Raw genomic sequence first — 18,992 nt, forward strand, 5'->3', positions numbered from 1 at the left:
GCACAGTCAATAGGCATTAAGCAGCTACTGTTTCTGCAAGACTTGTCTGCATGTCACCAGTATCTATGTATTTGAGTATTTATATGGCAATGAATGAATCTTATGCATCAGAGACCGGAAAAATTTAATAGGTCTTTCTTGTCCATTAATCTTTCTTAGAAGGTTTCATTTAAAGTATTTTCCATAAGTTTCTTTTAAAAAAGCTTTTCCTGCCAGTCAAACTGATATTTAGTTTTCTTAATTTTGCCCARTTACTGTGTAAGCCAGCCCTTGTGTGACCCTACAGAATTTTTTTCCTTGTCCAGTATTTATAAACTTTCATATTATGTGAGAGAGGCTTTAAAGTTTCTCTGGATACATTATGTGTAGGTAAAATATTATTATTGATTTTTTTCATTATCATGTTCAATAATAGTGATGAATATTTAAAAAGTTCTCAGACCTGCACTAGAAACTGGCCTATGTGACTATATTCTGGTATATCCGAATATGGATTAAAAGCAAGCTTTAGCGGTTCATTCACATTGAGTTTTCTAAGCTGAAAACAATAGTCAAAAGGAGTAATCAAATGAAGGATTGTTCCAGTACTTTGCTTCCCCAGCATGTGACATTCTAAAAATAGAGAAGTACCTCAAAATACCTTGACTGTCAAAGAAAACATTTCTGGGAAATTAAGTCCTTTAAACTCCCTAAAGAAACTTCCTAGGGAAGGTTTTTTAATTAGAGTTTTAAGGATTTTTAACAATGGTGATTCCGCTGCAGCACAGTCTGAGCCAGACAGATTAATACCTAAAACAGGGAACATATTATTAATGTACTTTTTACAGAAGCGTAGGCTATGGACAGCACCAAATGCATTGTTGATAAATTGAAGTCAAGGGGAAGCAGACCCTGTGGCTACAGCAACTTGCCACTCTTTCAGCCTTCCCAGGGTTGTTACTGCCCCTTGTTTACCTTTGCTATCTCCTCTCCCAGGTACCAGTTTCATTTTCGGAAGGGTGTACTGACCAGAGAAAGAGCTGGTGCTATTCTTCGTAGCAGCCATTTCTGTTCAGATAGCTACAGCTTTCAGGAAATAATGCCCTGTATGTGGACTACTGCCCACTCGCCATTCGCAGTGTGCTTCCTCTCATGCCACAGAGCCCTGGCCATATGATTTTTAGATACGAGGGACTTTCCCAGGATCACAGGAAGATTAGGTAAATACATCTTGTTCTGTCCCTGTTGTGGGGTTTGGATTTGTTCCAAAACCCTCTGAAGTCAGTGGACAGAGTCTCATTGACTGAAATTGTTAAAATCAGATTCTACAAAAGGCACTTTGTGTGGAGTGAAAAAGCTTCCGTGAACAAACTTGACCTACTGAAATATGACTGATTTCTCCCAAAGTCCCCACCCTGCACTTAGCAGTCCCATCAACTTTCAGTGTGAATGTGTAAGCCCAGCACCTAGCAGGAACACCATTCACCTCACCAAGTTATCACAAAATGACAGAAATGCTGGACCTTTGGAGGTTTATAGTCCAGTCTCCTGCTTAAAACAGAAGCAGCAGCAGTGCTAGATCAGGTCAGTCAGGGCTCTGTCTAGCTGAGACTAGAAAATCTTAAAGGATGGAGACACTACAACCTCTGAGTAACTCATTCTAGTGTCGCATTACCCACCTGGTAAAAAAAGGTTTTTCTACCATCCAGCTTGAATCTCCCAAGTTGAAATATCTGGCCATGCCCCTTGTTGTTATCACCTGCCACTATCAAAAAGAATTTGACTCCATCATCTTTGTAACTGATCTTCAAGTAGTTGTTGGCTGCTAGTAGATCACCCTGCAGCCTCCTCTTCACCTGACTGAACACGACTAGCACCCTCAGCCTCTCCTTGTAAGCAGTGTGCTCTGCAGCCCCTGACAATCTAGGTAGCCATCTACTGCACCCTCTCCAGTTTCACAACATCTTCTTTGAACTGAGGGACCTAAAACAGTATTCCAGAGGCAGCTTCACCAGCTTTGAGTACAGAAGCAGAATGACTTCCCTCACGTTGCTGACCTCACTTCTCCTAACGCAGCCCAGTATGCGGTTTGCCCGGTTGCGATGAGAACACGCTGTGGGTTTGTGTTCAACTTCACTTCCACCCTAACCCCAGGTCCTTTTCAGCAGGGCTACTTGTGAGTCAATTGAGTCTCATTTCTCTGCAACCTGTTACCCCTAGGCTTACCTACCCTCTAATCAGAAAGGGAGCAGTTTTCAACCTGTTTTAAGATCAACTTGACTTACAAAGTTTAAGGGGATTTTGTACCTGCGCTGCTGGTTTCATCTACCGCAGAGACAAGCATCAGCTGCGAAGTCTGCATACAGCTCTATACACTGTCCACGTTTGGACTGGATCCAGTAAGGTGTTTTTCACCGCTGTATTGCTTTCTTTCCTTCCTGGCATTTCCCATCATGAAAAAGTAACAAGCCAACCTCTTTTTCTGTAACCTTTTCCATTTGTTATGGGCAACTGCCAAATCAGCCTGTGAAAAGACGTCTGCAGGCATTAAAGAGTTACAGTTTTTCTATCCTACCAGGAAATTTTAGAGGTTTGCAAGCAGCCAATAGACAGAGAGACAAACAGCGCAGCTGACTCAGGGGCAGGAAAGCCGGGCTGGGTGCGCTGGCAGCGCAAAGCAGGCGCACAGCCTGCAGCTGCAGCAGTGTCGCTAGGCTGCTCCACAGTTTCTACGCCCGTGTTCTGGAGGTAAGTTGTATTTTGTTTCCAATTTTCTTTACTTGGATGTTCAAACATTACTGTAACGCAGAAAAGTTTCTCTCATACTAAGCAAAATATCTTCGCTATGATTTACTTTTAAAGTTACCTTTAAAATCAGAAACTTGGAATAAATTGTTTCACAGCAATCTCGCACCCTCCCTGACGGGGAGAAGATGACAAAGGTGTCTGAGACTTTTGGTGTCTCATTAAAAATGACACAAAAACCTTCACTGCAAAAAGTAAGCTAAGAAATATTGGTTTTGTGGTTTGATACTGGATTTTTGAAAAAGTCTAGAAGGAAAAGCATTCAGATGAGCAGAACTATTGAAAAAATGGCTTTGGTACCAAACTTTCAGTCTGGGAGTTAGAGAGATTTTGTTATCTGTAACTGCATTAAATAGTCTCATATTCCATGATTATTCCCTCCAACTATTTCAGCAATATGGGTGGCACCCTGGATAAGTAAAAGATCTCTGAGTTTAGGGTCAAACTCCCTTTTGGGGATAATCAGCAAATCACTCTAAGTCCAGGTGTGGAAATAGATACACAAACCCTGATATAGGGAAAATATTGCTTGACATGTGATGGTTTGTAACTCATGAAGATCAAAGTGGTTTTCATTCTGTTTTTACAAAAATTTCTAGTCAAGTTAGGTTTTGCAAATCCAAAATAGGAGCTGAAAGCTAGGTTTTTATTTTAATCTAAACCACCAGTTAGCAAGGGCTTCAGAAATTATTACAGCTTTACCTGATTCCATCTGAAACATAAATAGACATATTAAGGAATGGTTTAGATCCTGTATTCATTATTAGATCTTCTTTGTCCTGTATTTGGAGGTCCAAGTAAATTTTGTTGGTTATTTAAATGCTATTTATATTAGTATATAGATAAAATGTGAGATAATTTTGCTTCTGCCAACCTTTTGACTGCCTGCATTAAATTTAGGATTTTTAAATATGCATGGTTTGTCTTTATCATCTTTAAAGAATAAATGGCTCATTTGGAAATTTATCTTTATTCAAAGGAGCCTGTTGTAATTTTGTCAAACTATTAACCTGTCTGCCAGCCTCATGCCATATTTCATTTATTCTTTATTAACTAATGCTAACTGATCCACTTATGGCAGCTGTTGCTTTCAAATTACAGTAACATAATAAAAAGTTTTACTGTCCTTTCCTATCAAAAATCAGATACTGTTGCAGCTTTTAGGGCAAATCAGCTACAGTATTTTTATTATTTGCATTCTGATTCTAGTTAGATGCAAAGTTGAGCTTAGTACCCCACTGTGACCGTGAAAATGTCTACATGGCACAGCAGAGATGCTGAGATTAACTGCAAATATATCGGCCAGGAACTAGAAGCAGTTCAGCTGTAACAGCATAGGCTAATTTATCTTCAGGTTTATGTTTCCATTTTACACATGGAGAACTGTCATTAAGTGATCTGCTCAAAGTCAGAAGACTTTCAGGCCTTCTGCATCCCAGAACCTCTTTTTGTTGAGTCCTTCTTAGAGAAGGGTACCGTTCTCTCTCAACAGACCTTACTAATTACTTCAATTTTTTCGCCCTGTTACTTCAGTTCCCTCATGGATTTTTTTTTTCTAGCACACATCTACTGGATCCTGCAGGGAGTATTCCAGTTTGAGTACTTCTGATGCACTGACTACCTATCTTGCAGTATTCCTTATGAATGGCTTCACCCCATCTGTTTTCTTTGCTTGCTCTCGTTTTATTTGTTCACCATTAACCTTCGGTTATCTGTATCTAAAGTTTCTTTGAGGAGTCATTAAAAATGTATTACTCCTGCAGTAGCACAGGTGATGCCTTGCAGAGGTTGGTTATCTCTCATCCATGTGTACTGTTGGGTAATTTGTCTATGTCAAACATATTCAGATAGCCCCAGAGAGTACTATAAATATACACTATAGGCCAAATTAGTGGCTGCTGTACAGACACAGTTCTATTTAACAGAGTTCTGCCAGTTTACAGCAGCAGGAAATGTGATCCATTACCCTGCTTTTGTGTTGACATGTGATATCATACTAAACAAGGTATGAAGGAGCAATGCAGAACATGGACTGGCGCTGGTTATTGAAAAATTGCATTGTATCCATGAGAAGTGGGGGAAACTATTTCTGTCTAGCAGGTAACTGTAAGCTATTTGCTATTGTCAACATATTTCAGTATCATTTCAAAATCACATTTTACATTACAAACAATGGTTCTACATTTCAAAGTGATCAGATGGAAATAATATGGAGCAACTAATTAGCCTTGCAGCCTCAGATGGTAAGTTATGGTTCAGGCACTCTTCTGCAATTAGTATACTTTCCCTGTCTTTATAAGAAAAGTCTGACCCAGAGAACAGTAAAAGGAAACCTATTGGATTAGGGTGAAGAGTATTTGGGAAGTATGGGTTGGTGCAGTGCTTTGGTAGTAGTGAGAAAAAGTAGGCCTAAAAACTTCTTCTTTCCTCTTCTGCAGTTTTTTTTTCCCCCAAGCCTGCAATCAGGAAATGGCCAAATCATTGTCTGTAATAGCCCAGGAAGATTTGGACAGCTTTACCCTGACCAGGACAGGCTCGAGCTTTGCACTCAAAGCCTTTCATGTGCCTTGGAACATTCACATCTCGGTGAAGCTGCTGACCGGTCAGAATACTACAGAGAGGTAAGTGTCTTTTCTGGCCCACCACCGGGACAGATCGGCAGCGAAACACCCCAGTGACGGCCCCAGAATGAATTGTGGCATGCCCAGGATCACCTGATCCCTCACCATCTCCCCATTCCTAGGGATCGCAACTAGCCATGAGGCAACGTGGAGGCAGTTATACTGAGAAACGAGCTCAATGAATTTTTACAAATGTTATAAAAGTAGGGCTTAATCCTAAAGTCATTAATTATTTCTGCTATAGTAACGCAGACTCGGATCAGTCCTCAGCATGCCATGGTACAACATATTCCTGGAGAACCCTGAAGAGATCTCAGCTGATTTTCATACAAAGCAGCTAGTACAGACAAGGAGTACAGAATGGCAGGAGGGAGGGATAATGATACAGAGCAGTGAGGTGCGTCTGATGTGCTAATTATAAAAACAAACTAGCAGCAACCGATGGACGTCAGTCTAGCGCCTACAAAATTCCAATGCGCTGACAAACAAAGGCACAGAAAGTTTCTGAGAATAACCCTGTACTATTTCTGATGGTGCAAGACCAAAGCATTTTAGGAAATGCCTTGACCCGACTCTCTTTATCAAAAAAAGTGTGTCTAATGTACATCTAAGGACTGTTACAGCTCATTTGTTAACTGAGAATGTTGACATTCAGGTGGTTTTTGTTAGAAAAAAATTGAAAAGTGTCCTAGTGGAACACATAGTATTTAATTTATTCCATTATAAAGACAGGGGAAGAAAAAACAGTATATCAGATAAAACTTTAACTGCTCCTGACTTCTGGCAGCATTTGCTTTTTGAATTATCACCTTCAATTAAAAATTAGGGGAGGGGGTTGTTTTGCTTGTTTTTAAAACAATAGAAGTCCAGTAATTTTGTAATCTGTACCAAAGTTAATTGTTTGGTAGTTTGTTTAAAGAAAAAAGTAATTGTTCCCTCCATCCTCTCTCCTCATTTTCTTAAAAAAAAAAAGTTAAATCAAGTTACGGAGAAACCAACTTTTTATTTTCTCTTTTGAATTTAACAGGCTATTCTGATTTGGCATCTTTTCACTCAAACTGGCTCCCTAAGACTAAAGCTGGTATTCTGCTTTTTTCTCTCCTTTTACCATTCTGATCTCCAGTTTGCACTAGACAGCGTATACAAATAGTGGGACAATAAGCTGCATTCTGCTCCACCTGCAGACCTTTTAGCTGTGTGCCGATGGTAAATACTGTAGATTTGTGGAAATAAGAATAAAAACAGGTGGAGCTGTAAATCAGTTCCAGTGATTAGTTTATAGACTTGTGAATCAACACAGCAAATATGAAAAACTGAAACTGAAGTCCCAGTGCAAAGATTGGTTAGAATAAAGAAAATAACCTCTAAATCTGTTGATATCAATTGAATTTTGAGTGAATTCCAATTTATTTTCAGAAATACTGCAGAGATAATCAGATCTTTAAAATCAGATACACAGTAAAGAAAGTTGAAATTATAGCAAGAGTTCTGTTATTTTCCTTGAAAATGCACAATTGAATTTGCAGTTCAGTGTTTGCTGTGCACAAAGAAGTAACTGAAACCCTTAAACAAAATTTTACTTTTCTGATAATGATGATCAAAGCAAGGCTTCATTATTTTTTGTAAATACTTTTCACTTGAATTCAGGACTACAATACAACTGTCGACAAACTGAAATCAAATTTGACAAAGTTACTAGAGTGACACTGTTTACATTAAATCTGAATTTGGCTTCATTGTTTTATATCATGCTTTGACATGGTCTTATCAGATAAGCAGGGAAGATCATAACTTCCTTGTAAAAGGGGGTATCACTAACAGCAAAAGGATAAAATACAAGTTCTTGGGGACAGTAAGGAAAAAGCTTGTTTTTTTTTCTTTTTTTTATCTAGCATTTCCTATAATACAGCTTTCTCCTGCCTTTGCATTTCAAATCCTGCTTTAAACTGTGCTCATACATATTAATGCACCTAGGATTCTTCCATATTACATTAGAAAACTACACTGAAAAGGTATTGATCAATTTTCTTAGAATTGCTTGGTAGACAATATAAAATTGGTATTATTGAACACAAACTAAGAGAATGCTACTAACCATACCGTTATCTTTCATTCCCATATCTCACTCTATCCCAGCTCTTGCTGAAACTCCTTTCAGTCCAAACTGCCTCTAACCCTCGCTATTTGTTACAGGGAGTGGAAGCTGCTGCTTCAGGATATAGCAGACATCCGACACTACCAGTCTGAACGGCTCCTACCTTCTCTGGGGATTTACCAGTACCATGGACTTGTGGGGACAGTGACTGAATGGATGAACAACGGATCCCTCCACTCCCTCATCCATGAGGTACACAAAAGAAGTTATCTTTTATGTGACAAAATGATTTACAAGCGAAGCCAACAGAGAACAATCAGCACATAAATTACGGACAGTAACGGACAGTAGTCACAGTCGATCTACTATTTAACTTCTGTATTGTACTTTTGCTTACTGGCAATTAAATGTGAATAGTAGCATTTCCACACTACCAACACCCGTACTTTGTGTTCCTTAGCATCAGCTGTACCCAGAGCTTCCATTTCCCTTACTCATAAGGATCCTATCGGATGTGGCTGAAGGACTGCGTTACCTTCACAGCCTCGAGCCTGCCTTCTGCCACGGCAGCCTTAAACCTTCCAATGTCCTTTTGGATGCACAGTACAGAGCCAAGGTGGGAACTTTTCCTTTTTGCCTATAGCGTGTTTATGTAAAACCTAGTGATTGTCCTGTCACTGCATATATTTATTCTAACAATCAACATTTAATACATTTAATACATAACATTTAAGACTGAGGTATTATTATTAAAATTTACTTTTTCTCCCATCTCTGTAGATATCAGATTATGGTCTAACCTACTGGAGGAAAGAGCAACGGAGGTCAGACCTGCAGAACTGCAACCACAGAAACTGCCAGGATTTAGTGTACCTCTCTCCTGAAACACTTGAAGGAGCTTTTCCTTCACAGGAAGGTGATATTTACAGGTGAATGGGATTTCTAACAGCAGGTCATACCTAGTCCTTACTATATTCTATAATGTTGCTAAAATACTTGTTTTCAAAGCCACTACAATAAAAATACCAAATCTACATAATGCATTTGGATAGTATTCCACACAAGGCCTATTATAGCAGTGAATTAAATTTGAAATTCCTCATATTTGAGCAATATACTAAGGTTAAGAACTGTTCTTAGAGTTCTTTCATATAAATATTTATATATGGACCTAAATGTTGAAAAAAGTATAACATAGTGCCAAAACAGCTGGTACAACTTTTTCATATACATTTAGGAACCTAGTAACTACAATTTACATCATTTCTAAGTGTGAATTATTGTTGGATTTCATTTCAGGAAGAATTGTTCAAGCGTAGATGAGGCCACCTAAAAATAAGACCTGTATCTCAACAGCRTCCCATTAATGTCTCAGGGAATCTCTCCTGGGATAGTTTACTGAGCCACTCAAGCATTAATAATTTTTAACTTAATATTCCTCCTTCATATAAATCACTTATCTACTCTGTCACCACATGCACCTTTTGGACATGTAACATACTTCATAATTGCCTCAATAAATGAGACAACATCCAAACCTGCAACTATTGGCTGTATGGACATACATCTTTACAACAGGCATACACAGCCTGTCGACTAACATTATAAATAACTTCTAAGCATAACTGCTCTTCTACTCTCAGAGCTTTTATCTTTTCTGGAGACAACAAATTCAACCCCTGTTTCATTGCCAGAGAGGAAGGCACTAAGATGAAACGTATAATGCCTACACTTCAGGATACCTATAAATGATGTGACTAACCTGATGCTGCTCATAAACACAAGATTTTGGCACAGGGAAGAGTGGAGACTTACTTTCAGGTGGCATAACTCATTTTCCAGTGTGTCATTCCCTGTTTAATTTTAGATCCTCAGATGTGACTCAGTGCATGAGATAGGTGTATGTCTAGACAGTGGTGCAACAGGGAAAACAAGTGTGTGTCATACGTCAAATGTTACTTAACTACATGTAAGTTACATGTATGTCAATATTACATTAATATTCTCCTAGAGGGTATTTAAGTAAAAGCATTTGCAGGCTGTATGTGGAAATAAGGCGGAAGAGGGAGGTTTTTTAAACCTAGTAAGGCAGCACTACAGCAAGATGTAAAAGTATGCAGATAAATTTATCCTACAACCACTTCTTCCCATACAGGTAACTTTGCTTTTTGTGTGTGGATTTGTTTTTAATCAAACGCTAATTTTAAGGAACTATACCATCTGAGTTATGGGTAATACACATAGATCTATAGTGTCACTAGAATGCTTTCTGGAAATTAGGAAAGGAAAAAAATATTTGGAGCGCAATCAAAATTTGCTGAAACAAACAGAGACACAGTGAGTCAGGATCAAGTTCTTTATAGGTTAACTGACTGATGCCCTGGCCACTATCTGCTGTAATGTCCAGCTCGTTTAGTTGCTATTTAAATTACTTGAAAACAACAAAAATGAAGGAGAAAGGAGAAGAAAATGTTTTGAAATTCACAAGAGCAAATTTAGATTTTTACCTGAAATGCAATTCTAATTGAATCTTATTATTTTGTAAAAACAGCTCAGTTGGTAACTGCAACTTAATAATGCAGGAAAAAGAGTCTCATGGACTTAGGAAAGACTTGGATAGAATTTGTCTTGAAAAAGCCCTTTCTTTCAAACCAGTATACTCATTTGTGAGAAATAATGAGAACACAGACTTCCCAACTAACAACCATTCTTTCACTGTTCTTTCTTTCTAGTTTTGGAATACTGTGTTGGGAGAGCCTTAGCAGACAGAAACCTTTTGAAGGTATTTATCTCTGTGGTTCATGTCTGATCTTATGTCTCCTCTTAATTTTTTCCACCAACTCCCTTATCTAAGGGAAATTGATACAAATAGCACAGTTGTTTCAGATGTCCCTTTGCCTTATATCACTGCCACAGTGCATAGCTCCACTTTATGGGATCCAGAAGTCAACAAATCCTTACTGTTTCCAAAGAAGCTGATTTTTCTTCAGGGGAAAGGTGTAGCTTCTTGCCTCACTTTTATTTTCTATCTCTGTTTGCTGAAGCACTCTTGTTACTCTGAGAGTTGAGTTTTAGCCTACCTTTAGTGAGAAACAATACCCTTTCGTCTTTGTGACAGTTATCATTTTAAATCAGGCAACAGGTTAGTGGCAAGTAGCTTACCAGATGAGCAGAACTGAGTCTTCCTGCTCGTTTTTAAAGTCACTCTGAATTTCAGATCCCAATCAAGAAATGCTGGTTTGCACTAAATGCTCTTCAGGAAGCCTTGAAACTTGCTTTCTTCATCCTGGTAGATGAAAGCAAGCAGTTTTAAAGAACTTGGTTTGCARAGCATTGTGTAATAACTGTCTTGGTCTAAGAATGACCCCCATTTTATGGAAGTGGAGACCAAAGAAAAGGTTCTTTGGTACAGGCTTCTTTTCTGGCAAAACTGATTTAAAGGGCTCCTATATTTTGCAGGCTGAGAAGGACATATTAAAAATACTGCATAGAATATTATGTTAATATTCATACAGCTTTCACTTACGGCTGCCATCTTGTGGCTGTCCAAAGTAAGTAGTTTACTTTTAGTATAATAGGATTTATATCCTTATAATGCAGGTGTATGGCCTTATATAAAACTGTGTGCTTAAGAAYATATCCATAATAATGGCATGTATATCTAAGGTAWTTGTGCATGTAGTTTACAAAGCATGTAGACATATCCATTTGTGACTTATTTGGATGGAATTCTTTATCGAGAAATGGCCTGTTGCAATGTAGCTATGATTATTGTTAAAGGTTAGCAGATCTATTTACAACAGTGTTAACAAGGTCTCTATTTTTGCTTTAAAAAGCAGACTATGTTTTCAAATACACAAAATAACTTAGGCTGAATACATTTTAAAAGAATTCTGAGGTCTTTAATATTTTTGCAGTGACATTTTTCTATAAATTGCAGGCCAAAAAACCCTGCTGGAAGTTTTGATGAAAATCTGTAGTGGTTTGCGTCCTGGGATTTCAGCAAAGTTTATACCAAGCAGTTTTCCACAGAGGAATAGGCTGTTGCACCTCATTGTTCTGTGCTGGCATCAAGAACCAGATTACAGGCCACATATCACAGGTAACTTTCCAGATTTGCTATCTTTGCAGGATTTGCAATGGAGATAAATCCTTTTTGAGAGTTTGCTCTAGCACACTAAACAACTGAAGTGGAAGGCAAAGTAGTCTCTAGGTCATCATCAGAGTACTGTATTGCTTTTTTTTAACTAAAGTTTCCTCCCAGAGGTGGCTTACTTATCTCCAAGCTTTTTAGTATAATGTAAAAAATTGAATACAAATAAAGGAAGGGATATTGTCAACTATATGTACTATTTTAACAAAGATCAACCTGTCTTCAGAATTTCTTGTTCCCCATGTGTAACCAGCTCCCTTCGAAGTGTGCTATCATTGTTTACGGTCATGGATCTCTGTTAATTTATGCTTATCCTCTGTCCCTAGAAATATAGCCAAGAAATGTTAAAATCCTGGTATTTGAGGACTGTTGATCAGATTTTCAAAGCTGTACATTCAAGAGCTAGGGACGCAATTTGCATAGAGTTTTATTGTGGTAACTTTATACAATCATGTTCAAACCTTTTGCAGGTAAGTAAGTGCACTACATCTGTACAAACACTTAAGAAAATGTGCTTTTAATGTCACTGTAACTGTTCTTTAATATCAGTTCAAAAAGCAATCCAAGAGGAAGTATCAGGGAGAAGTTGCATTAAACTGATTTCATCTACTAGTAGCTACTCAATGTAATAGCAAAGTTAATATTCAACAGACTTGAAAAGTTAGGTGCCGTACAYGCAACTAACTATGATGCAGAGATATACACATGCTTTCAAATGTAACCTGTGGTATTTAAAATGCTTTATTCCTTCCACAGAATGCGCAGACCTTCTAAAGGGAATTTTGACTAGTACAAATAAGGAGGCAATTTCCACTGCAATCTACAATCTGATGGATGCAAAGGTTAGTGCAAAACTAAATTTGTTCCCATACAAGGACATTGCCTGACTTGTAACAATCTTTGTGATTCATAAACAGAAAAGGTTTGGTCTTCATTGCTTTTTTGGACATGTCAGAAAGATGGAGAGTACCTTCGAGCTTTTCAGGTTCATTCAGGAATTGCAGAAGATAGATACTGGGAGGTTAAGCATAAGGCTAATTCTCTAGCCTGTCCTCTGGAAACACCTTGCCAATTGCTACCTGAGATTATAAGAATGTGATCACTTCTTCCTAGCCAGCAGGTGTAGTAAGATTGGTAAATCCAGGCGAGTAAGAACAAGTCTCAAGCAGATCAGATTAGGTCTAGAACCAAGGCTAATTTGAGTTCTAAGGAATGRTTAGAGGATATTTATTCCAGAACCTGGACGGTGTTAGCACCTGCTGCAGCAATGCCAGTATCAGCACTCTTTTGCAAGTTTCACTGCTTCTAAATTGACCTGGTTTGATTTTTATGAAGCACAAAACAACTACTGTTTGCCCTAGAGTCTAAGAGGGTGCTCTGATACTGAAGGAATGGATGGGGAACAGACAACACTGAGGGACACAGCAAACACCATATATGTCTACATTGCCATGGGAAATCCGACTGCTACAAATATAGCTCTATGCTATCTAGCTAGCTTAGACAGGCATAGTGGGGAAGCTACAGCGACACATGCTTCAGTCACTAAATAAGAATTCTGACTTCATCTGCGCTTACACAACCCATTCTTAAGCCCACGTTGCCACGGTTTCATTACTGTGCTTATGTGAGCTGCTTACATTAATGCGCACAGGATTATTTCTACGTATCGTGATCACATGCAAGGATTATAAAGCAGACTTGATCATTGTTTCAATAGGTGACATAGCTACAGTCTAAGTCACTTAATTACCACTGAAATTTACGGAGTATTTAGCAGTACATCCCTAAACAATCTAACGCTTTAGACTCCTTTGAGCAAGGTGTTATTTTTCCATTGACTAAATTAGCAAAGAGCACTATTTACTGTTCAAACTACTGATAATATGTACGAAACCACTGTGAAAAAGCTACTGGAGATACTTAAAAAGAGGGAAATGGATTGATTCAGAAGTGTTGAAATGCAAAAATAAGTTGAACAAATCTGCAGCAGACGTACAAACTGGAAAAAAAAATTACAAGTATCGACACATCCTTATTGCAAACAGCTTGGCATACTAAATACAGGATGACTTTGCTGTTTGGATACTTAAAGGAAAACATGTTACAGCTAGCCCAGTGCTAACAAACATATCTTAGTAAAAGTGTTATTCTTATCTTTCCTTGTATGATTCAAAACTAGCTTTTAAATTAATTTGGAAACAGCAGTAATGGTAACAGGGTAGAGTTGTCAGATTCTACACCCTGTTACATCTGTTAAAATGCAAAGTTGTTCCATGCAGCACATTATTGTTACACACCAGCACACCTAAGAGTAGAATATGACCCAGTGTCAATATAAATTCTTGCTCGTGACAGCTGTAAATTGAACAAAGATAATATATATGCTTTGCTGCAGTTACTGTGTTATTTTTTCCAGGAGACAGCACTTAATGCATGCAAAGGTTCAGAAACATACACAGTGCAGACAGGCATATGCAATTCAGAGGTGAGTAAATGGCATGCGTTTGAGAGTTTTGTTTATAAGAATATTTTGTAAGCTGTATGTCTCTCCTGCCAGGTAGGACAATGCATAATACAAACACTCTGGAGCAAAATGTCTTGAGCTTTTTGTCCCTAACCAGGGTAGCTGTCCAGTTAATCAGAGAAGCCCTCTGCTTTACTTTCTTTCAAGCAGAGACCTTGGTGTTGCTCTTAGGAAAACAACCTCCTCCACTTAGAGTCACTCTGAACCTCTTCTGGAAGATGTCCTATCAAAATGGCAAGAAATGGCCTTTCCTCTGGCCTTTTCAAAATGCCAGCTGGGGGGAAAAAAAAAGCCCAAGGCTGAATTCTAGCATTTGTAACCAATTTTCTTACAGAGCAAGGCCAACTGCTTTGTGATCTCTCTAAAATACAGTTAACTCCCACTTTCAGATTGATTTTGGCACTTATGGCAGATCTGCCAATACAGAAAAATTCAGGGGTAGGACTGAAGCTCTTGTGCATGGATCAGAGCTAGCTTTAAACTAAACAGCTCATGTTCTAGTGACACCATGACTGTTGGCAGCACGGGCTGCAGAAGCCATCAAGGACAGCAACAAAATCTAGGAGAGTTAGCTTGTGCATCTGTGCTGCCACAGCAATGCACAGTAAGTAGTTGAAGTTGAATTAAGTAAGTCCTATAGGCTCAGCATTTCCTTGCCCCCTCCACCCCACCACAACAGAGACAGCCTTAGATTCCAGAAGAAAACTGCTTAGAAAAGGACATCTCTGAACAGAAGTTTCCAGGAAGATAATTCTTCTCTATTTTGATCTTTTTCAGATCATCTGTCCACAAAAAAACAACCAAGTCATCAACAAGAAAATTCCTCTTGTAGTGCCAAACTTGTCAGCTATTCTACTTGATAGCAGTGCAAATAACTCAGGAAGAGAAAATACTCTTGAGACAGCTTTGGCAAATACTATCTCACGGAACACAACAACAAAGCAAGGTCGCTACCTTGAAACATATTCAGCTCCAACTACTCTGCAAAAAGGGAAAATATTCCTAGTTGTTCCACATTCACATGTATTTTCCAAGTAATTCCAGTGTTCCAATTGTCCATTCTCAGAGTACAGCTGTGCCCTCTGCCAGTGTCCTCCAAAGCACAAGGATGCTTTTTCGCTGCAGAAAACCAAAGGCACCCTGAAATCTTTTGATTATTATATAGACCAAAAAGCCTCTTTCCAAGAATTTTTTTATAGAACCCTGACTGTAATGTACAGTTGCCTTTCCCTCACACATCAAATACTGCCTGTCACTTTCTACAGGAACAAGTCCTTTCTTGTGGGGACTGTTGCAGTTTCTATTGCCTTGTGCCACCATGAATAACTATGCCTTTTTTGTAATCTGCCAATAAGAAAAGGAGTTATATTTTAAAAATACCAYGTCTCCAGGAACATATTAACAATTCCTGGTGGCCACCATTCCCATATCAATAACTTCCTTTGCCTTTCCCCTGTGGATTTATCCTGTCAGTGTTTAAATCTGTGTCAAGAAGTAATACTTCCTTAAATGTTTCTTCTGTATTCCTCAGGCCTTCAGACATAAAAGTTGAGCCATAGGAAATTAATTCACTTATCATAATGACATCTGCATTCCCAAGCACTTTAGTTCTGATCAACAGCTGTCAGACTTTTGGATAGAATAAAATTTTCTGTAACTTCAGAATCAAATTCCTGAAGGCAGTTTTACTGAGGTTTGAAAAACCAGATGTATGTAGTAATATATGTCAAATCTTCTTATGAATAATGACCAATTATCCAGTGCCCAGAGGACAGCTCATGATAAGTAACTTCTCTCAACTTAGTTTTCACTTTAGTTCCAGTCCTCTCCAGTGGCTAATATATATTAAGTCCTGTTGTTGTTCAATTCAATGTTCTAACCTTTCCCATCTCAAATTTTTCTAGATCATCCAGATTCTGACAGCAGAAAGTCAAACCTGGGGCCTTCCTTTTCCRCTCATCCTGTATCTGGTCCAACTACAGGCAGAGAAAGCAGTCTGTGCCAAAAGGAGCCACCACTGCCACTTCAGCGCAGCCCACAAAGCACGTATCTTGAGCAAGCACTGACAGGTGAGACTCCATCTCCAGTCTGAGGTGGCACTATTCTGCTTGGTCAGATTATAGTCAGTGATTAAGTGTTTAGAGTTTGTAGGACACATGACATGTTTTCTGAATTTTCTGGAGGTTACTTCATTTCTCTGTGTCGATGCACTTGCTAACAACTTATGGAAGAACACAGCACTTAGTTTATCATATTGTTTCTTTTTCACTCAAGGTCCTTGCTGCAAAGGAAACTGCTGTCAAATACTAATCTGCCGTCGAGAAGCCATACTGAGCTGCATGACAGAAGGACGCCTCAACCACATCCTCGATGTCCTTCGTTCACAGCAAACTTTGTCCCGAGTGGACTATGAAACAATCACCTCGTACCCCACAGTGACTGGCCGCGCTCGGGCACTGTTAGACACTTGCCTTTGCCTTGGAGAGAGGGCAGCGCAGGTTGTAGTAACTGTACTTTCAGTGAGCAAATGCAGTCCTTTGGCACAAAGCAGCCATTGTACAGACTGTCCTTCTAAGATAAATAGGCTATTGCAGTGACTTGACTTTTTTGTGGCTTTTTACATGGATCGGAGCACTGGTAGTTTGGAAGGGCAATGATTCACATTCATTCCTCATAACCATTGACTGCAGCCCATGATTTTAGTCCTCTAATGGAAAAGGCTAGCTGGATTAAAAGGTCAAGTCACCCACTGCCTGAAGAACTTACCAAGACTGGTAAAACAAATTCTAACTTGGACCTCAGAGCTGGGAGGATTGTAATGTGTGCCAGAGCAAATATACTTCAAGTCAGATGACAACTTATTTCCTTGATTCTGAAAGAGCACAAAATGGATCATGAGTTTTTGGAGCTCACGTTATGGAAGAAAGGCTGTTACTAAATCCGTCCAACTAAAGGCACTTAACAGGGTGCTGGATGAGGAGGAAAAAATCCCTTCCATTCATTGAGCTCATAAGCAAGTCAACTGTTAGAGTGAAAGGCTTAAGACAGAATCAAGAAATCTCTCTTCAACAGGGCATCAAAAAGTCTGTGGAAATTTTACTTTATGCAGATAAATTATTTTATTTTCACTCACAAATGATCATACACTCTCAAAATAGGGCACTGATAGCAAACACATTTCAGGGGTGGGGCTTAAAATATTTGGTAAATTGAACAAAGTTAATACTTTATATTCATGCAGTTTTCTGAGTATGTCTGCAGTTCAAATGTGAAATTAAATCAGGAAGAAGAGATGCCAAGTGAACATTTTGAAATAGTGGTTTTGCTGAACTGTACAGGAAAGTAGTAAGATTATCTTAATTATAATGAAAAGGAGGTTATACAAGCTAACTGCTTTTGAAGGCACAGTGGGTTACTTCAAACTTCAAGGCACTGGATTAATGTGAGAACGTTTGTTATGCGAGCTACAAGTATTTCACATGTAAAACTACAATACTGGGTTTCCCTGCATCGCATTTGTTCTCTTTGCACTTTCAAACTGCTTATTTGATTTGGTAGTTTGAGAGGTTGTAGTCTTAAATATAATAATAATGTGTTCTCTAAGCACATTTAAGATATAAGGGATTCGTTATTTCATGTACTACAATGCTGCTGGAACCATAAACTTTAGCTGAATTTTTTTTTAATAAATTTATTAAGCTTTAAGACTGCCTTGAAGTGATATATTTTTACAATTTAAAGCAATGTCTATCAAAATGTGTTGAAAATAGTTTTGCCTATTAAAGGTGCTAAACGTCACTGTTGAATTTTTTCTACAGTTTAAATGGGAATTTTCAGCATTTCCTACCAAAGGATATCTTACGCATGAGGAATAAGAACTACTGTCACAGTGTTTAGAAGGTACATGATATTCAAACAGGGTAAAACAGAAAATCATTCATCTATGGGAATTATGTATAGACTATTAAGAGGGAAGCTAGCAATATTGTTAAAAATTATTGGCTTTCAGAAAAAATCCCATTTGAGTTGTTCTGCTGGACTTCTGTGAAAGATGTGCCAGCTGGCAAACTATGCTGATTTTGTCATAATTGCTTTGACATGGAAACAGTTTTGGTTTGGGGGTTTTTGGAGGAGTTTTTCTTTTGTTGTTTTCTTCTTGAAACAGTTTCCTATTTGAGAATATCATCTGATGCCAGACTTAAGGCCCAATCTCAATTGTTAATTGCAGAACTGGCATGAAACCAGTAGGAGCACAAGTTGTCTATTTTTCCAGACAGGTTTTGTTCTCTACATATTTGGCTTTCTAATTTAAGTATTCTTGATAGGATGTGACTTTACAGAGTTACTGATCTATTACCATCATGCTTACCCAGATTTTGGTTAAAATAATCCAAGAAGACAGCTTACAACCAATTATAAAATAGGGGCAAAATTATTACTTCATGTTTAAATAAGCCTGAATGGAATCCTTTATTTTATTTGATAATTAACTCTAATCCACAATCAGATTTTGCTATCTACTCAACTGAAATCAATGCCTGAGTTTACTGAAACTTTGCATTGATACCCCGGCTAAAAGCATTGTCATAACTAGCTATAACACTGCCAAAGCCTTGCTGTAAGTCTACTTAGGCTAATGCAAACTTGTGCCTTAGCCTAGGAAAATGCATAACTTCCTTATGACTCTATCTTGTGCAATATAAACCTTTAAACTTTCTTTTTTGTTGACAGTTACAACTGTAAGGAATTTTTTTTGTGTGTGGGATTGGGGGGGATGTTATTAGTTTATTGAGATGAAACTGCTATTTACAT

At 38.3% G+C, this 18,992-nt stretch overlaps 1 protein-coding gene across 1 annotated transcript; it reads left to right on the top strand.

Moving 5' to 3' along the window:
* The first annotated feature begins 2,643 nt into the window (after nucleotides 1-2,643).
* Nucleotides 2,644-18,031, top strand: LOC112961084 (receptor-interacting serine/threonine-protein kinase 2-like). The gene is made up of 12 exons (XM_026055927.1): nucleotides 2,644-2,727; nucleotides 5,223-5,405; nucleotides 7,599-7,752; nucleotides 7,961-8,116; nucleotides 8,281-8,429; nucleotides 10,233-10,282; nucleotides 11,441-11,602; nucleotides 12,410-12,495; nucleotides 14,073-14,141; nucleotides 14,958-15,126; nucleotides 16,085-16,249; nucleotides 16,455-18,031. The coding sequence occupies exons 2-12, from the start codon at nucleotides 5,254-5,256 to the stop codon at nucleotides 16,775-16,777; spliced, it is 1,635 nt and encodes a 544-aa protein (XP_025911712.1). The 5' UTR covers nucleotides 2,644-2,727; nucleotides 5,223-5,253; the 3' UTR covers nucleotides 16,778-18,031.
* The last annotated feature ends 961 nt before the right edge of the window (nucleotides 18,032-18,992 follow it).

This window comes from Apteryx rowi, unplaced genomic scaffold (genome assembly GCF_003343035.1).
Source record: "Apteryx rowi isolate R43461 unplaced genomic scaffold, aptRow1 scaffold_1278, whole genome shotgun sequence".
In the NCBI taxonomy this organism is placed as follows: domain Eukaryota; kingdom Metazoa; phylum Chordata; class Aves; order Apterygiformes; family Apterygidae; genus Apteryx; species Apteryx rowi.